Source organism: Electrophorus electricus, chromosome 24 (genome assembly GCF_013358815.1).
Source record: "Electrophorus electricus isolate fEleEle1 chromosome 24, fEleEle1.pri, whole genome shotgun sequence".
In the NCBI taxonomy this organism is placed as follows: domain Eukaryota; kingdom Metazoa; phylum Chordata; class Actinopteri; order Gymnotiformes; family Gymnotidae; genus Electrophorus; species Electrophorus electricus.
In genome coordinates, this window is record NC_049558.1 from 3,095,001 (window position 1) to 3,114,529 (window position 19,529).

The 19,529-nt window shown below is 46.1% G+C and overlaps 3 protein-coding genes across 5 annotated transcripts in view; 2 read left to right on the forward strand and 1 right to left on the reverse strand.

Moving 5' to 3' along the window:
• The window catches only part of dnajc11a (DnaJ (Hsp40) homolog, subfamily C, member 11a), a 7,838-nt gene extending 6,417 nt beyond the window's left edge, over positions 1-1,421 (forward strand). The window contains exons 15-16 of the mRNA XM_027017459.2: positions 28-157; positions 308-1,421. Coding sequence (XP_026873260.2) covers positions 28-157; positions 308-333 — 156 coding nt within the window. The 3' untranslated portion in view covers positions 334-1,421. The remainder of the gene's footprint in view (positions 1-27; positions 158-307) is intronic.
• Positions 1,422-1,574: 153 nt separating this feature from the next.
• Positions 1,575-3,145, reverse strand: thap3 (THAP domain containing, apoptosis associated protein 3). 2 transcript variants are annotated; one of them, XM_027017461.2, is made up of 4 exons: positions 2,938-3,145; positions 2,642-2,837; positions 2,374-2,562; positions 1,575-2,285 (listed from the first exon to the last, which is right to left on the reverse strand). In XM_027017461.2, exons 1-4 carry the CDS (start codon positions 3,009-3,011, stop codon positions 1,983-1,985), a joined length of 762 nt encoding a protein of 253 aa, XP_026873262.2. In that variant the 5' UTR covers positions 3,012-3,145; the 3' UTR covers positions 1,575-1,982. The 2 variants fall into 2 exon arrangements, with proteins under 2 accessions (XP_026873262.2, XP_026873261.2); XM_027017460.2 differs by having other exon boundaries at positions 2,374-2,565.
• An 829-nt stretch (positions 3,146-3,974) lies between these two features.
• asxl1 (ASXL transcriptional regulator 1) lies at positions 3,975-18,746 on the forward strand. 2 transcript variants are annotated; one of them, XM_027017457.2, is made up of 13 exons: positions 3,975-4,671; positions 8,659-8,741; positions 8,912-8,914; positions 9,039-9,156; positions 9,290-9,452; positions 10,336-10,409; positions 11,113-11,197; positions 12,113-12,232; positions 13,035-13,201; positions 13,326-13,422; positions 13,629-13,734; positions 13,832-14,747; positions 14,957-18,746. In XM_027017457.2, exons 1-13 carry the CDS (start codon positions 4,615-4,617, stop codon positions 18,056-18,058), a joined length of 5,091 nt encoding a protein of 1,696 aa, XP_026873258.2. In that variant the 5' UTR covers positions 3,975-4,614; the 3' UTR covers positions 18,059-18,746. The 2 variants fall into 2 exon arrangements, with proteins under 2 accessions (XP_026873258.2, XP_035378508.1); XM_035522615.1 differs by lacking the exon at positions 12,113-12,232 and having other exon boundaries at positions 3,976-4,671.
• The last annotated feature ends 783 nt before the right edge of the window (positions 18,747-19,529 follow it).

Consider the following 19,529-nt stretch of genomic DNA (forward strand, 5'->3'; position numbering starts at 1 on the left):
AAGCTGCTCTATTTACCATGTTCTCAGTGTGGCCTGCCGGGCTTCTACGACCCCTGTGTGGGGGAGGAGAAGAGTCTCAAGGTTCTGTATCAGTTCAGAGGAGTAATGCACCAGGTTGTAGCTGGTGACACTGAAGCACTCAGGATACCAAAACAATGTAGGTCTACAACCATGCTCCTCCTGTTCAATATGATCATTACTCTGTGTTGCTGTAACCTTTATTTCAGTCAGTCATTATGGAGGTCTCGTCTCATTCGCCGTGCTAATCCAAAGTGTCACGTATATGTTTCTGTCTTCCGCATTGTAGCTCACCGGATTGATAATGACACTTAGGAAACGTTTATCTTCAAGGTTGGAAGGCGCAGCCTGGACTGGCACAGAGGAGAGATGGATGTTGTGTTATAATGACTTGGATATTCCCTGTGGCCTAAAAAGTCATTCATATGCATATATATCCATTATTTTGTGCCGTTTTAATTGTTATGCAAAGAGGCATGTTTAGAAGCCAAGTTCACAGGAATAGTGCATGAAAATTTGATTAATTTCCCCCACTTGAAAATGATGACCCTCTCAGAAAAAAAAGTTCAATTTAACCCTGTCTTATATAAACAAATCCCCTTCCCACTGGAAGAAAGATTAGGGAAAGTATCCTGTTCTACATAGGACCGAACTGTACTGGAGAATCTCCAAGACACAGCAGTGACTGTGTCCATCCCTCCTGTGATGGAACCTTTACCTGTACTGTACAGCCACCGGAGGATGAGTAGACTTCAAAACCATGTCAGTCACACTAAAACTGCAGAGTTGTCAGCGTCCACTCTTTGGTTAATCATATTTTTTTAAACACCAGCATAGAAAATGAATGAAACCATTGAACTGGACAAGATAGAATTGCCCTGCATTTGAGGTAAAATTCAGTTATTTGTTTGGCTAATTCTAATAAGCAATCGTCTTTGCATTTTATTAAAGCCCAGTCTCTGCATCTTGTCAGTCTTGAAAACTCATCATATTGCAGATATGCCTATGAACTCTGTTCCATTAAAAATGTTTTAGAATCCATTGACTGGTCAGACCAAATTAGTAAACATACCTTGCTCAGACGTAAATAGTATCAGCACTGATGAATAATAAACAATGGTGTAAAATCTAAAATCTCCCCTTACCTTTTATTTCACAGCAGGCCTAAACACACATTAAAGTACTTTTAGTGGCATACGACAAAAAAATGAACCAATTGCCTGCTTCCATGGTCAGTCTGAAACTGCTGGTAATTGTTAATTAGGAAAAGGTAGCTAATAAAGGTGAACTGTTTAAAAGCCTTTTATTGAAAGGCCTGGATGTACAGTATCTGTGTTTCAAGAGTTACCTCTTACTATGTGGGTGGTGGAAATGAAATAAATCCTTGAAGTAAAAGAAAATCAAATGCTTGTGAATTGTGTACCTCTGTTCATGACACTAGTATATGTGGGTTTTTTTGTTTTGATCAATTACCCAACTTACATTTTGGTCAGTTCCACTTCTCACCCAAATGCAAGTAAGTTTTAGTTTCAAGCATCATCATGGTACCCACAATGTGTTTTAAATACAATTTAATTGCAGATTGCTGTCTGATTGACCAGTCAAGAAAGCTGCAGTAACAAGTTACAGCTCATGCATCCTTACTTCCCTTTTATGAAAATAACCTGAATTTAAGACATACCTTGCCTTTTTCAAAATTGAATGGCTTATTCTCTGGCAGGTGGAACATGTCCAGATGATACTGTCTAGAACCCTGTGGTATGTTTATCTAAACTTTTACCATGCTCCCCAGCAATGTCAACTAAACATGTAACATCAGTCAAAAATTAACTAGTCAGTTCTGCATTTAATTGCTTGTCCTATACGGTGTAGTTGTTTTTTATGCATTGCATCTTCGTCCATGACAAAGATGACTCAAATCAGAAGCCATTGTCTATCCTTTCACACAGTGAATCCTTGAACTTCTAGACTGCATGTTGTGGAGCTCTATTTAGGCTTTCCAAAGTAGTTGGTTTCTTGAATTTGTCCTTAATAACTGAGAAGCACAAGCGTCTTTGCCGCCACATTAGACTAAAATCACGCCAACAACGAAGGGTCATTAACTGTCTTTGAGCAGCTTGTAATCTCCGTTTGAGTCTTTTGATCTCACGAAATTTGGTCTTCAACCTCTTTCTCAGCCATTTATTCCTCTCTAAGGCATCAAACAGGTGAGCTTTTGCTGAGCAAGGATCTGATAAGGCATAACTGTGGTCACTGAGCCAAAAATCCTGGGGAAATTGAACCAAAGGAGAGAACAGTAGTTATTCAAATACAAACTTCACACCTCAAATATTTTACTACATAACAGATGTTCACCTTTGGAGTTGTGTGATGGTTATAGACCCTTTCCAGACTTTCATGATGTTCAACTGAGGTCTGAAGAGATTCTTTTTGCATGTCTTCACTTTGATTACGGTCACCGACACTGAGCGTCCACTTTGGTGCACATCCATGGCATTTAGAGAGAGTGGGTTCAAACGTCCTCAGTTTCTTTCTGGAACGTCTCTGCTGTGTCACACACAAAACAAAAAGGTGATTTTCTTGAAGCCATCCATGACACTCCTATTGTTAATCGTCAATTTACCTTTGCGTCATGAGTTGGGATTGTAAAAACAGTTGGAACAGCGTTCCACAGCAGGTTTTTCCGGTTGCCTACACCACTGAAACACTCGGGCGTGAAATGCAGGGAACAAATAACCATGTGCTTCCTCGGACGAAAGTCGCCACGTCCAATGTTGTCCAACCACTGCTTCAAAACGGACGGCTTGCTGAACGGGAATCTGATGAAAAAGATGGATTTCTGATATAAAACACCAAATATCTGAGTAGCCTACAAAGTCCACTTACGCCATAAACTGGGATGGAAAATGGACTTCTTACCTGTGGAAAGTAATTTCTGGGTTTTTGCTACTATACCTATTGGTGCAGTTATACGCCGAGCAACTTTTCGGCATTTTTTTTTTTTTTTTTTTTTTTTGCTTGCCCTGAACAAAGATGGCGTATCTGAAATATCTCTGTATGTCAAAATATAATGCTGATACTGCCTTTATATATTGTTTCTATAATTGCCGAGATAACGTATTCTCTAATTCACGTATTCTCTAATTCACAAACTAACAATCCCAGTAAGGGTTCCTATTATTCATTAACATATATCACTAACATAGACTAATGTGAAGTTAACGTCACCACTTATTTTCCGTTATTGAGCGCCCATACACTTCAAAATTAAAGCCCGCCCACCCAAATAAACATGTATTTTAGTTAAACTGCTTAAAGCAGTTTTAGGACATCTTGAATTACTAATACTATCAAGAGGCAAAAGGCCAGAATAAACGTTACTGAGCACTTTTTATAGTTAAGGGGATTACAGTTATACATTTTGTTAAATAAGATTTTGTTTAAGTCATGATCATATTTTACAACTTATTCACTAGCTTTCATGCTTGTTTCAGGGTGTCACCTTTGGAGAAAGATATTATCCTGAAAAATGATTAAACGAGTGGAAGTGGGTGTGCTCCTGCTTGGCAAGAATGAAAACCTGCAGCCACAACGGCCTTCTCTGTTCCAGTTCCCTAGTCCAGAGATTCCCTTACATCTCATGTTTTCTGACGTTCCATTTGTGTTAATTATTTGAGAACGTTCACGAAACTGAGATCCCATTTAAGGATGTTACGCACATCTGCCAGTGGCTCATTCAGGAAAAAAAGCTATCAACAGGGAACGGGGGGGAAAAAAGACCTATACAGACTACGGATACCTGGAGCTTTTACTTTGAAAAAAAAACAGGAGGAAGTCGATGTATGGCAGCCTATTCTTGGCATAAAATATTCTATTATGACTTAATAGAAAAAAAAAACGCTAATTAACTACTAATGGAATCAATTAATTAATTAATGAAATGCAGTTTATGCATGTATGCTTTGTTCTGCGCGAGGACCGATGTGGTCGTTTGCATGACGATGGGCGGGTCTGCTACGTCAGAGGAGCTGCTCCGTGGTGCTGGCTGGAGAAGCGCGTGAAGAGGGGGATGGGGAGACTTGTTTTGTGTTGCATTCCTGCAGTGTGTCTGACCTTTGACCTCGCAGTGGTGCTCTCTTCTCCTCTTCTTCCTCGCGTTCCAGAGTGAAAGCGTTTCCTGCAGTTATGCCAAAGGAGTGCGTTCCGTGCCTTGCGTGCGCGCGTGTGTGTGTTTGCTAACTCACCAGCTACGGGGAACGTACAAAGGCTCGCGAGCTAACGTTCGCAGCTAGCAAACAGCGGATTGCTTTTTGGGCGAAGCCGTTTTTTAAACGGGAGGCGCGTGCTGTTTTATAAAACGATCCGAGCAGGAAGACGCCGTCCTCCGTCTGAGCGAAGAGGAGGAAGAGGAGTAGTGGGGTGTTGATTAACGTCTGCTGTTTGCAAGCGAGCTCGGTCGGGTCACTTAGCTCGCTCGCGCGCTCGCTAGCTAGCGAGGCTTAGCGCCCGTATCACGCGCACGTTGCACGCATCCGCCGCCTCCGAATTCGGCGAGTCCTGCAGAAGAGACGCGTCCGCGAGACGAGACCCGAGGAAATGAAGGACAAACAGAAGAGAAAGAAGGAGCGCACGTGGGCCGAAGCTGCTCGCATGGTAAACTAAATACGTGTTTATCGTGATTATTGTTGTGGGTTTTTTTTGTCGTTCGTGCCGGTTTCACGGGTGGCGGTTACCGCGTCACGGACGCCTGGACAAAAGCTGTCTCGCGGACGCTCAGGCTGTTGTACATGGCTGGATCTGCGGCGCGAGCAGGCGGACACTGGAAGCTCTTATCAGCCATGCGTTTGATCAAACATTATGGAATCGGTTCTGGTTTTAAACCGACTTGCCCCACTACGTGTAGCGATAAAAATGGATCGTTACCCGCTCTCGGTTTACTTGCAAGTGAAGGAAACAACACAACTTGTAGCTTAGCCGTGTTAGCAGTGCTGGTTTGAGCCTTTGTTTGCGAGTCTTGTGAACGCTAGCGTGTGGGGCATGGCTACAACTCCCCGTCTAGCTAGTAATAGTTAAACCCCTAAGCCCTTTGTTAAGTGCATCAAAGCCCTTTTCGACAGCCTGTGTCCGCTACACATTTAGCTTTACTTGTGCAGCATTTAATGTCCAAATTGCTTAAAACTGTAGGCCGGTTAATTCTATATCTACACTTATATGCAGCTTGTACTTGCTATTTCTCTAGATTTGCGATTAACACAACGTGGAAAATAAGCAGCACTTCGCCACAATTAATGAATGTGCGGAATAAATGTCATTTACAAGCACTTGGTTTTCTAGACAGTTTAGCTAGTGTATATATAAACAGGTCCACTGCGGGAGCCTTAAGGAGAATATTGTGCAGTTGCTAATTTGTGCAGAAACTACCTACCTTATCAGTTGTTTGGGGTTTCAATCGAACGTGTATATAAAATATTTTATTTCCTCTTGAATCGTTAAGATTCTGCAAAAAAAGTCTGAATAATTGGGTTGTACATTTCACCAAGGGAAATACTATAGTCATTTGCAAAGCTGTCAAACTTGACACGTTTGAAATATGGTCTAAATCTATATTCAAACTATTTGTAATGGCCAAAACGATTTGTGATGGCCAAAGTTTGAACACTACTGCTGTTAAACATAGCTATGTGAGCTGCATGCAATAACTCGTGTTGCTGTCGAAAGACCCTGTGACATCAGAACCCAGAGAAGTGCTTCCTGTTTCAGATTCTCCAACAAGTACTGAATGGCAGCCAAAATGTTTTTGCTGGGTCACTGAGTGAAGCAGGCTTTTCTGATTTTTTTTTTCTTCTTCTTCTTCCTCTTATGTTCCTGTTATTTTAATACCTCCATCTTTATTCCTCTCCTTTGGTAGATATTTAGCTTGTTCTTATTCTGCAGGCTTAACAAACTTGATCAGACCTTTCGTCAACTGAAGCTGATTTTGCCAAACAAAGTTTTTTTTTAATTTACTACTGATTTAATTCTGTTTCCTGGGTGTAGGCTCCAAATTGACGCGTTCCAGCTTACACCTTGTTCGCGTTTTTGCGTTTGGCCCCAGTTTCGTCTTGAAAAGTCTGACCCTAGCATGGCTAAACTGAGCAGCAGCTTCGTTGCCACTAACTTTGTGGCTTGGGCAGAGTATGAAATCTAAAGCCACATTATGCTGGCACAGACGGTGTTATCTAGTGGCATATGCTGCTGCAACTCTAGGGTTACCGTTTAGGGTGGGGATCAGTGCTGGTGCTCAGACTGCTTCCACACATTTTGTCATACCATGTCCCTGGTGACAATGCTGCGTTTCATTGGTTGGAGGGCCCCCAAAAAAAGAGCTGATGCAATGAACAGTAGTGTCTGGTCTCCCTAATTGCTCAATCCAGCGCTTGCAACTTAACTCCAATTTCTTGCATCAAGTTGAATATGTTTAGGGAGCTGTCAGGTGAGAGCAGTTCACTTTTGAAGGGATATAGCATGACACATGTTGGTAGAGAGCCATTGTTGTGTAGTCTGGTGGATCAGGTGGCAGGTATCAGCTGGTTTGTAAGGTAGAGTCTGTCAGTAAGGCACCGCAAAATTCTCCCACCCACCAGAAAATCCGGCTCCCAAAGACGGATGCCGGCATAAGTACACACACTCTTCCTTCCACATCTAAATAGATTTAGTCATGCGCGTGCTCAAAAATAGATGGATGCACAGGAAGGGAGAGGGCTAATACCTGCAAAGCCAGAGATTCTGTGTTAGTTCAGATGGTGTACACACACACACCCCACCACCACCAGTCAACTGGATTCAGTGTGTGTTGCTTAATAGCTATAGCGCTTTACTGAATGTAATGTATGTGAGTTGGTAATGAAAATATAGAATCTAATGACTATTTATTTTAATTCAGACAGGAATGCAGTAAGCCAGGTTGTTAAATGACAATTTGGGCAATAGCCCTGTCCTGGTGAAAGCCATGCAGATGTTTTTGATCAGCTGTTGGCGGCGGGTGTCACATTGTCTACCCTTTTTGGTATTTTGAATTTGGAAATGTCTCCTCTACATAGCGCTGTTCTTTAAGGTACCTCGCAGGCTCCGAGTGCTGTTAATAGCCCGAGCCCTTGTCATTTAGAAATCCTAACAGCGCTTTCCTTTTATTGCCGTATCAAAGAACATTTTGTGCTCATTAGTGCATGTGCGGGATGTGTGTCGTCGCATGGCAGGATCTGGGTGGGCCTCCCACCCTTTATTTTTATGCTAAAATTGAAAGGCCTGCATGTTTGTGGGAGCAAGCCTCACATCAGAGGCCTTAAAACCTTCCTCTAAAACACACACAAGCTATTTTAGTCTTGTCCAAAAGGCTTTGAGTTTTTGGCATCTGTCTGTAATTTGGGTAGATTTTATACGATTGTCCCACTTTGATTTTTTTTGTTTGTTTGTTTTATGTATTGCAACTGATCATTGAGAGACCCTCAAATATTTTTGTAAGACACAGATTTATTTTTGTCCCGACTTGGTCCTAAAATGATCAATTTTGTGAAAAAAAAAATGTATATAATTAATTTGTTTACTGTGCCATTATTAGCTGACACTACAGTTTTGCAAATTTAAGAAAAATGCTTTGCAGTTGCCAAAACCCAAATTGCCTCTTTGCAATGCTTTGTTAATCACCATCCTACATTAATGCTTGAAATAATAGCTTGGCACTTCTTTACTGTTGTGTCCAATGTCTAGACTATCTGAATGTATAATGGCACATCACTGTATTTCACTGCCATTTTGCTTCCTGGTAAATGCGCTGGGAGACTTTTTCTAGGTTGATTTGGTATGGAAGAGGAATCCAAGATTTCCTTCTTGCACTGTTTTCAGCTTTCTGCTTTTTCACGACTGTTCATGTCGACGCTTTGGCTGGCGTGCTCACTATATGTATGCGTGGGCGGATGTGTGTGTATCTGGCTCTTCATGCTGCCATTTCCATTTACAGTGTCCTTGGCGTCAGATTCAGTACAGCAGCAGGGATACTTCTGTAAAATTCCCTGTTGTAACTACCAGGCTGAAGGTTGCCTTTTTTTTTCTTTTTTTTTTTTTTTTTTTTAATAAATGTATAAATAAACAGGCCTTAGGCCAGAGAGAATTGTTCGCAAAAGGAATGCCTTGCATCTTGAGCAGCTGAATGCGACTAGCCATGTAATGAGAGAAATAATTAGTCACGTGACTGTGATGAGACAATTTAAGAGCGATTTTAGTTTTCAGTGCAACGTGAGTGCAGATTACCTGGTAGGATTTTGCCGCACATGTGTAGGCAATGGGGGTTGGACTGTGCCTAGCGGGGCTACCCTAGAAAACCACAGAGTATGGCTCTACAAATCAAAGCAAAGGCATGCATGATTGTGTTAATATCTAGTAATCGGAAACTCAGTTTCAATGCCGCGCGAGTGTAGAAAGAATACAGCACGGAAAGCAAGACATCTGTTGGAGGATTACCACGTCGCCAGTGGCCACTGCCAACAAGGACCAAGTTTAGATTTAGAGCTGACGTATGTGGTTAGGATAAGTATGTGTTCCTCTGCGCGTGCATGGTCCACCAGTGAATTGTCCTTCATTTCCTATCTCCTCCTCCTCTTATAGGTTCTTGAGAACTTCTCTGATGCCCCAATGACTCCTAAACAGATCCTCCATGTCATCCAGACAAAGGGACTCAAAGAAATGAGGTTTGTCCTTGACGCCCATCCAAATCCAGACAAGTCTTTAGTAATTGTGAAAATGCTGGCTGTGTTCAAGAATTGCATATTAAATACAACGTTCTTTCTCTCCCCTCCCAACCCCCTCTTTGGCCGTGCTCTGTTCTCACGTTTTGTTGGTTATGCTCCGTCACAAACAGAAGGTAAGTGATTGTGGTTATTGGGTGTTTGTTTTATTAATCTTGACTCACTTTTTATGCTTACTGTTCTATATCCATCTTAATGTACTTTTCTCTCTCTCTCTCTTTCATTCTCGCACACACACAGTGGCACAGCACCATTGGCCTGCCTGGTCACCATGCTACACTCCCAGGTGCGCGGAGACCGAGTCAAAAACAGCATATTTTTTAAGCTGCCAGGAAGGATGAGCCTCTTCACCCTAAAGGTAAAAATAGTCCACTCTCCCTCGATTCCTCCCTTGTTCAGTTTTCAGGTAGCATGAGGGCGATTCTGTCTTGCAGGCCCCGCCTCCTGTTCTTTGTCCCCGCTTATGTTCCCCTCTGTCGCTCCTCGCCCAGAAAAATGCCCTCCAGTGGACGAAGAGCCCGTCAACGACCGAGGCCCCTGACCCAACCGTTACACCAGCAGCCTCCACAGCCGCCACAGTCGGGGCGGCCGAGGGGGCGGAGCAGGAGAGCTGTGACTCCACAGAGACGGCTGCTGCGAGTGGTGAGAACGATGGTGTGTAAACCTTTGCTGATTGGTTCATTTAATAATATTCAGGAAGAGCCTTTCCCCCCCCCCCCCCTTCCCTGTTGATTCATTTGGCCACTTGAGCAGTGTGTGAATGGATAATGGGTGCATGTTAAACAAAAACACCCTTTTTTTCATACAAAGAGACCCGAAAGGCAGTGGATTAGAACAATCCAAACGGTGAACATTGGATGCCTTGAGCTTTGAGAACACAGGATGCCAGGGAAAAATTGATCATTTTTATTTATTTTTTTCCTGAGGATGTGTGTTGCCATGGATACTACAGCAGCACATGACATCTAGCAGTGACCTAGATGAGGGTGCTTTAGAGTGTGTGAGTGTGTAAGAGATTGCCTTTTAGCGAGGACAATTAGAGCTGAATTATGGAAGTGTTTTACATTGTGTGCACACTTGGCTAAACAGGAAAAAAAAAAAAGCCACCTAAAAGTGTAACGTGACTATTCATTACTATGTATAGTTCCTTTTAAATTAATTTTCAGGTGCAGTGTCTGCATGTTGAGGACAACGCATTGCTTATGGTTTTAGGACTATTCATCTGGCTACTGCATTTGTAATTATAGATTCATGGTCTGTGCATTTGTCTCAGCAGGTCGCACTGAATCTGTGTGCTTGTTCTTGGTCATTCATTTCCCCCCTTTTTTTAAATACTATTTTCCCACTGGGAACTTTTTAATTGCTGCACAGTTTGGCAGTTTATTGCATTGTTTTAAGGTTCACGGCCACGGTTCCATAGCGCACGCTGCACACAGCGGGCTAATGTAATTGGCTGATAAGTTGGCGTTTGGCTGTTCTGCAGAATGTAAACAACTGCCCAGAAAAGCATTTCAGCTGCTGTTGCTTCCCTTTCCAGCCTCGGTGGACGAGACCTCCTCCAGTGCCTCCTGCTCCACAGAGCCACAGAGTCGCCTGAGTCGGTCCTCGCAGGTACTCCCAGTGCCTTACCCCGCTTAACGACTTTCGTTACCAGCTGCACCCAGTTCGCCGGACATGCAGGATGTCCACCCCTCTCCACCTCCATCTCCACCCACAGACACGATTCTCAATCACAACTCTTCATAAACCACCCTGTCAGAGTAGCAGAGTGTTTGATTTGAGTTTCCCGGGCAATCGCAGGGTTATTTGAGCGGTAGGTATCTTCTCTGTTGGGTTTAGATGTTTACACTACGGTAGTGACGACAAACCCCAGTAATTAACAACTCAGTGGTCAGCGTTATTGGATACATTTTCACTCATTTGAACTTGGTAGAGAACCTCACTTGACCTTGTGATGACCTTATTATCAGATGAACTTCCAGTTCTGCTGTGTTCTGCTGGTTTTAAGGGAGGTTGGGTTCAGCTTGCCTCAATGTTATTGTAATCACAACTGAGCTGTGAAAAATAAAAATTCTGGGCATATACTGGCGGTAGTTTCACATTTAGCCCAGAGTTCTTAATGACCTGAAAAATATATTCTTTTTTTTTTTTTTTTTTTTTTTTTTTTTTTTTTGGTCATGCATCAAATACATTTCCATTAACCTCTCCAAGACCTTTTACTTTATTTAATAAATATTCTTTGTCATTTTCTTCATTTTATGTAAATGTTTGTGTTTGTCGCTCCTGATGCGTTTTTCTCTCCCCTCTCTTGCAGTCAGGGAGACAGAGGAAGAAAGCTGTGATGATGCCTCGTGTGGTTCTTACTCCTCTCAAGGTCAACGGTGAACACGTCCCATCAGGTTACTGCTCTTTCCTTCCCCTCCTCTTTCTGCTCTTCCTTCATTTCCTCCCACCTTTTTCCCACTCTGCAGTGGTTGTGTGTCCCCACTCCCTCTGACCGTGGATGCTCTATATGCGACTGGCCTGACAGTGTTTGTAATTTTATGCACTGACACTCTTTAATCGTTTACACTGCAGCCTTCTCAAGGGCAGTTTCTCCACAGTTCCATCCTGCTGGCAGGCTCCTCTGTCTGTCAGTTATCACTAAAAACAGCATCTTCCCAGAAGGCTCTGACTTTTTTTTTTTTTCTTTTCCTTTTCTTTTTTCTTTCTTTTTTTTTTTTTTTTGTTTTTTGTAGCTTGCTCTGTTACCTCTGCGTGAAACCAGTGTTTCTGGTTGTCAGCTCTGCTCTAGGCCCTGTGGATATCTGACCCCTCTGCTTTGCGTTTGCACCCACACTCCAGATACCCACTCACCCTTCTCGCTTGCGCTCTCTCTCGCTCTCTCTCTCGCTCTCTCTCGCGCTCTCTCTCGCTCTCTCTCTCGCTCTCTCTCTCGCTCTCTCTCTCGCTCTCTCTCTCGCGCTCTCTCTCGCGCTCTCTCTCGCGCTCTCTCTCGCTCGCTCGCTCTCTCTCTCTCTCTCTCTCTCTCTCTCTCTCTCTCTCTCTCTCTCTCTCTCTCTCTCTCTCCACACCCCCCTCCCATGCCTGGGACATTTGTCCTTGTGGCTGTGTGTGTGCGTTCACTAGCCAGCACTTTTTCCTTTAAAAAAAAAAAAAAAAAAGATATATATAATAAATAATTTATTGTTTTTGTTGCCTGCTGCTCCAGCCTCTTCAGTATCACTGGCTCCTTTGCCTGTGCTGCCCCTCCCACACTCCCTCATTCACAGTCTCTCACCAGCCTCCCTCCTCCTCCCCACCTGTCCCCCCAGGAGCTGCAGGCAGGCGCAGGGAAGGGTCTAGGGGGGGTCCTGGCCCCACACTCCGAGCCCGCTCCGAGCTGGGCTGGAAACGCCCCCAGCACTTCAAGAGCATGCGTGGCCTTCGTTCAGGTACAGAGGATGAGACCCTGGGACCCGTTTATTGGTCACTTCCCTTTACGCATTTCCCACAGGTTCACTTACCTGTCCTGTTCTGAAACCCAACGGTCAGTCCTGCTTTCAGGGTGCTCTGTGGACTGAAAAGATAGGCTGTTAAAGTGAAGCGAAAGACCCCCAACGCTAGAGCCGACGTAGCCTAGGATCTCTTTACCATCCTTTTATAACTTGATGGGTGACATTTAGAATTCCAGCCAATGCTTTCCACTTTATTTTATTATTTTGTCATTATTATTATTTTTGACATTTTGAATTTGTTCCAGATGTTTTCGGACATGTTGGAATCAGTAAGCACTGAGACTGTGCAGCCTGGGGTTTTGTGCTTGTCTGCTGTGTGTGATGGTAATTGAACTCGGTTATGTTGGCTGCAGATTGAAAGTCCTGGTTGCTCTGTTGTGCATTCTGCAATGTTATGTCTATACTGCAGTTTTTTTGTTCTGACTACAAATGAAGCCTTATTGTAATACAATACATCTCTTGCTGAAACCTCAACATTAACCACTGTTTGTCACAGATCTGGACCCATCAGTGGTTTGACTCATTGAATGGGGGAGTTACAACCACCAATTTTTGAGTAGGCTGAATAATTCTGACCCCCGAATATTTCTGCAGTCAATTGCTTCTGCAACAGATGCATGGTGTTATGAAACTCTGCCACAAGGACACTACACGACTAGCAGCCTTGTGAAGAATACATGGTTTTGAGTTGTGATGAGTAGTGCTTACCTGTGTGCTGATCCCGGGTTTGAATTTACAGGGCCAATGAAGAGGAGTCGGGGTGGTGTGGAGGTCGACTTTGAGACCCCAGGTTCAATCCTGGTCAACACCAACATCCGTGCCCTGATCAACACGCGTACCTTTGCAGCGTTCCCGCCTCACTCCCAGCAGCAGCTCCTCCAGCTCCTGCCGGAGGTGGACAGGCAGGTGCGTTGCAAACACCACCCCAATCCCAGCTCCACCTTCCCCATTCCCTGCTGTTTTGTCCAGTCATGGAACATTTGCTGTGGTTTTACTGCTTCGGTCCCCATATCTCCTCGTTAATGCTCAGGTTGGCCCAGATGGCCTCGCTCGGCTCAGTAGCTCGGCGCTGAATAACGAGTTCTTCACTCACGCCTCTCAGAGCTGGAAGGAAAGGCTCGCTGAAGGTGAGGGTCACCTCCACACAGGAACACAGTCCTTTTTAAGGTGTACATCAGTTAACCATTTCAAATATCCACACTTAAAGAAAAGAAGAGGAGACTATATTTGATTATAGATTATATTTGCTAAATTGTAAGATGGTTGGTGGCAATGCCCAGTGATCAGAGGTTAGAAGTAATGCGTGTTTGTTTTTGTTCTTTCTCTCTCCAAGGTGAGTTCACACACGAGATGCAAGTTCGTTTTAGACAAGAGATGGAAAAAGAAAAGAAAATGGAGGCATGGAAGGAGAGGTTTTTTGAGGAGTACCATGGCCAAAAGTAAGGTCCCCCCACACGCTTGACTCCATGCGTGCAGTGCTTTTGTGCGTAAACACACACGAGTAACTTGATTTTTCTCCTCGCCTTCCCTCTGTAGGTCTGGCTTGACCCACGAGGAGTCGCTGAAACTGACGATGAGCGATACAGGAGACGTGGCCGGATCCGTCCTGGGCACCGACACCTCTGCCGTAACCGCGCCCAAGAGGAGAAGCGTGGGAAGACGGCGAAGGGAGGGTCGTATCAGGAGGCGATCGCGCGCTGACCTGAGGCGCAGGGCCCGCCGCCCTCTCTGCAAGAGCGCACCTGCGGCCGGGGCTTTAGCGGAGCCGGCCGAGGACCAAGCCTCTTCGGATGTCGTGGCCACAGCCTCGCCGCCTGTCCCGGAGGCTGCTACAGTCCAGGGGGAGGTCGTCCTTCCGGCAGATTCAGAACTGGAAGCCCCAGCAGAAACTCCTTGTCCCGAGGCTCCTCCCTCCCCGGCGCCTGCATCCACTCCTGCTCCCGCTTCCACGAGTTCCGTCTGCGACGAACCCGAGGCTTCCGCCCGCCTGCTGCCCGAAGTCACCGAACCAGCTGTTGCGTCCACCTCCTCTCCTTCCTCCTCATCTTCCTCCACGTCCTCCTCATCCTCTCCCTCCTCATCTCCCTCCTCCACCTCCGACCGGCCGGGGGCCTTTGCCGCCAGTTCAGATTCCTCCTCGTCCTCCTCGTCCTCGACTGCTGCCGTTGCCGCCGACCCCCTTGATGATGGAGCATCGGTCATCACCACAGGCACAGCAGGCACTGGTGCCAGCAGCAGGGAGAGCAGCCCCGCAGCGAGTCCGGCAACCGCCAGCCCCGCCATCCAGCTCAAGGAGCAGAAGAGGAGGCCCGACGAGTCCCAGGCCTTCACCAGCTTTCCCGAGAAACGGGCGCGGCTGGACGAGCGTCAGTCCTTTCGTAACACAGTTGACTGTGTGCACTCAGAAAAGCCACAACCTACAACAGAGGAGCCCAAGGTCCCGCCAATCCGGGTATGACCGCCTCGTCAGAAATATGTCAGCAACAACGTTTATTACTCACTAAAAATATTGCCGTGGGAAAAGACGTCGGTACACTGTCAGCATAGCTGTCCTTAATTTCACCGAGTTGTTTTTCAGAAATGAATTATTTATGACTGACTGACTGTTTATTATGGACCTCTTTTATATTTATCTCACTTTTTTTCATTTTTTTCCCCTAGATTCAGCTCTCCCGGATCAAACCGCCCTGGGTCAAAGGGCCGCCAACGTACCAAATCTGTCCCCGCATTGTGCCCCCCAGCGAGGGGTCGCGGCGCAGTGGGACGGGGGCGCGCACCCTGGCGGACATCAAGGCCCGTGCCCAACAAGCCCGTGCCCAGCGCGAAGCCGCTGCTGCTGTTGCAGCCGCTGGGGACGGGGCAGGGCCTGGGGGGGGCGGCCCGGGGGGTGGTACTGGGATACCGGATCGCACCAGCGGGCGGCGTTCGAGAGAGCACCCGGGTCCCGTTGAACCAGGAGGAGGAGGAGGAGGAGGAGGAAGACGAGGAGGAGGAGGAGGAGGAAGAGTTGATGTGGAGGAACAGGAATCGCCTGCGAGCTCTCATTCGTCTGGAGCACAACTACAGCTGTCCAATGTAGAAACTTCAGAAAAGACTCAAGCGTCTACTCCGCAGACACTACCATCTCCATCCTCTGTGTCCTCTAACCCATCCGTGCTGCCATCTGAGTCACCTAAAACCCCCATACCATCACCACCCGAGACGGACAGCCCAGCCTCCCAGGACCCGGTGGAAGAGACCTGTGGAGTGGAGGAGGTGGCTGCCTGCTCCAGCGATAAAGCCTCTGAGCAGACCTCGGACACTCCAGTGCCTACTCCCAGTGAACCCGAGTCTGTGGGCAGTCATCCAGAGGTCAGAGCTGAAGAAGCGGATTCTAGTGGTAGTGTAGCTGTGTCTGCCCGTGACATGCCCGTGCCCAGTGAAACGGTCAGTCTAGTTCCCACATCCATACCCGATTCGCTGCCTAGGTTTGGTGCTCAGGGTGTGGATGTGATCAGAACCTTGGCAGCAACATCTCAGTCTTGGGAAGGTGAACAGACTCTAAGTGAACCTCGTTCTGCCACTACTGGCGTAATCCAGCATGGCTCGGACGTAAAAGGTCCCAAAGAGACAGTTGTTGCAGCCCGAAATGGTTTTGTGGAGGGTTCAGAGGAGCGAACAGTTCGGGAAACGATATTGCAGGAACGTAAGTCTGAAGAGGTTGAGACTCATGGGAAATATGGAGCAGGATATGAAAGTTCTCTACCCTCTCTACCAGAGCACACCAGAGAGGAGGATGCTGGGATGCACAGCGACTCCACGGAGACAGCATCGGACTTTGAGAATGAAAATCCGGAGGATGAACCAGTGGACTGGCACAGGGCAATGGACCATAAAGAACTGCAGGCTCAGAATATGAAGTCCCAGGGTCAGCCTGTCATTCAGACCCCAAGTCGACTTACCTCGTGCACTTTGAGCCCTCCCCAGCACCAGCAGGCAGTCATTCAAGCCCATGTCTCCAACCCCGCACATGGCCAGACGGTCATCCAGGCTCGCTTTCCTAACGGCATGCCAAACCAGCCAGTAATTCAGCCCCAAAAGCAGCACACAATCCACAGCCATGGCACAAACCATGCCCAGGAGCAGACCTCCAGTGCCCTGACCCTGGCCCATGGGCAGCCGTACCGCACCCAGGGAGAAAAGGACCAAAGCAGGGCTCATGGTCTAAATGAGAATAGCAATGGTGGGAAGCCATTTATGCCGGTAGGTGATGATTTGAAAGCATTCAGCAGAGGGTCTGCAGATGATGCTGGATTGAAAAATACTTCCCAAGTTACTACTGTCAAGAGAAGTCAAGGGTCGGCTCGGTCCGTGTCCTCAGTAGAGGCCAACAATCCTCTGGTTACCCAGCTTCTTCAAGGCAGTCTGCCTTTGGAGAAAGTCCTACCACAGCCGCACTCAGTGAGTAAGCTAGAGATAAATCGGCTCCCGGGGACATCATTAGCCATGCAATCAGGCCGCCAGCCTGGAGGGCCGCCCAGGAGCCTTGCTCCGCGCTTCCGAGCACCGGCCGAGACGGGGGGCCTTACGGAACCTGTTGGTTCAGAATTCCAGCATAAAGCCCCTTCTGCTCGGGTGTCCCCCGGGCCCGGACGGAATTATGGTCCCTCCCCACCCGGCACCGCTCAATCTCGAATGGCCTGCTTGTTCGAGGAGGCCAGCTCCCGTGGAACAGTTGTGCAGCAGTTCGTTCCTCAGCCATCGGGGGTCACCGTCCCTCCTGGTGCAGTACCCGTCATTACCTCCCTCCCTTCTACTTCCTCCTCTTCCAGACATCCGTTGGACAACTCTCAGAGCGTTCCGTCCTTGGAATCGGCTGTGATCAAAGAGCACCCCACACCTCAGCCTTCCAGGGGTGAAACTCCTCCAGAGAGGGCAGCAGGAGGGTTTCAGCAGCCCTTGAACAGCCTCACCCAGCCCGCATGCAGAACCACCCCTGATGCTCCCTCTCCCCCGCATGGTGACCTATGCCCCTCTGAAGTTATACCTACTGTAAAAATCAACTGGCGTCCATCCAAACCCCAGCCACCCCAAGCTCAGTCCTACCAGCAGCAGCAGCAGCACTCTCTTGCAGCTACTGTTAAGAATGAGGTCTCCTCACGCCCCTCCTGCCAGCAAGCTGTCACCAAAAATTCACAGGCTCCTATGGGTGGCAATGGCTCTGTTGTCGTAGTAACCAAAAAAGAGCCTCAGAGTTCCATGGACAGTTACATGACTGGTGCAGGAAGTGTGGGAGCGATGGAGGGGCTTCTCAACATGGAAATGTCGCTCGTTAGAATGGCAAAGAAGGAGCAAGGCAAAAATCCATACAGCCGCCACCAGGACTCCTCCTCCCCCTCCGCTACCTCGGCCTCGTCGCTTCCCTATCACCTGTACGGAAAGCTGCCCAAACTGCAGCAGAGCGGAGGTGTCCTCAGTGGCGGCACCGGAGGGGCCTCGTCCGGCTTTAGCTACATGGCTAACGTGTCCGTGGTGGACAGCAGCGGCTTTTCCCGCAGCATAGCGGACAGCGTGCTTCAACTGCGGCCACGCGTCGGGAGCACTGGAGGCCAAAGCGCCGCTATTAGCATCCAGGCCTTCGCCGACAGTGCCACGGAGGACGTGGCCCTGAAGTGCTCCTGCCGTCTCAAGGCCATGATCATGTGCCAGGGGTGTGGTGCCTTCTGCCATGACGACTGTATCGGCCCATCCAAACTCTGTGTTTCTTGTCTGGTTGTTAGATAGTGTGTTGCAGCACCTCCAAACTGAGCCTAAAGGTCCAAGCAAACCCCTTGGTCCCCGCAGACATTGTTCTCTTGCCTGTGATCAGAAACCAGATGACCTTTTGGACTCAAGTGAGCAAAGGACATGAGGTAGGACTCTTGGTGTGAATACAGGCCGTTTTTGGCGATGGTCGAGGTAAAACAATAGGGCTAGAAAATGCCCTGCAAGATTGAATTCAGTCTGTATTTTTGCTTCATATTTTTTCTATTGCTGTTATGATGGTGTTTATGATGTGTAATTATTATTATTATTATTATTATTATTATTGTTATTATTGGTATTAAGTGAATTTACATGGCACGGTTGATTGTAGATTGTGCCTTTTTCTTTATAATTTTTTTTCACAAAACATTTACCTCATCTACATGACGCCAGTCATCAGTTCAGTGTGAATATGGTGGCATTCATGTTTTTTTTCCTCTCACTTTCTTCACTGAAAAGAGAGTAAAGTTATTTTGTGTGTCTTGTCTTGCAAAGAAATATTTTTTTAAATCATTAAATAAGCAAATTACTTTTTGTTATTTTGTAAGTGCTTCCTTTTTTTTTTTTTTTCTTTTCCTTTTCTTATCCAAAGTGAAGTCTAGTCTGTACTTGGCGGTTAAGCACAGTATTCTAATCTAATAAAGCTGACGACGAGCATTCCCTCTTACCGTTTTGGTTTTGGTTTTGTTTGTTTGGCTTTTGTTAAGTGACAGCAAGAAGCCCAGTGGTGGTTTTTAAATACTAATTTCTTTAAAAATCCATTTTCAACACCACATTTGTTATGAACCTTAACATGATGCCTGTTTAAACGTTCCCCCTTCTGGAGCCTCTGTACTGGGGTAAAACAATCAATTTTAATGAAAATATCAAGAGCGTTAATGTGGCGGCTGCAATAAGTAAACGTGAAGGGTTATAGTTGAATGATTGTAGTCACTGCGTCACAATCAAGGAAGTGTATTCTTTCACAACTCAATATAAGAGTGCAATAACTGGCTAATCCCGAGAATGTTTGTATGCACTGTGCATGTATTGGCGAGTCGCAAAGTTGACACATTGGTAACTGTTTCTTCAAGTGTTGTGGTTAGACTTCAATATACTGATCAATGTTAATTATAATTAAGAAGCTTAAGGTAACATCGTTAGTACATATTTTATTGAATGGCCCTACCACATGTATACAGTTTTGTTTGTTTGGTTTTTTTGTTTTGTTGGTTTTTTTTTAGCCATTTTAAAACTTTATTTGGTTTTACATCAATCATCGTAGACCTGTATATTCTAGTACACACAGTAAGGGCAAATTTTTCATTCTTGAACCATTGTCACAATGAGGGCTTTGTTTACATTTGGCACCCGGTCTTGAAATATTTTCCTGTAATTCGTAATGTACAAATTTCACAAAAACTTGCTGGGAGTTGGACATCATTTCACAAGTAACTGGTATAAGCAGAAT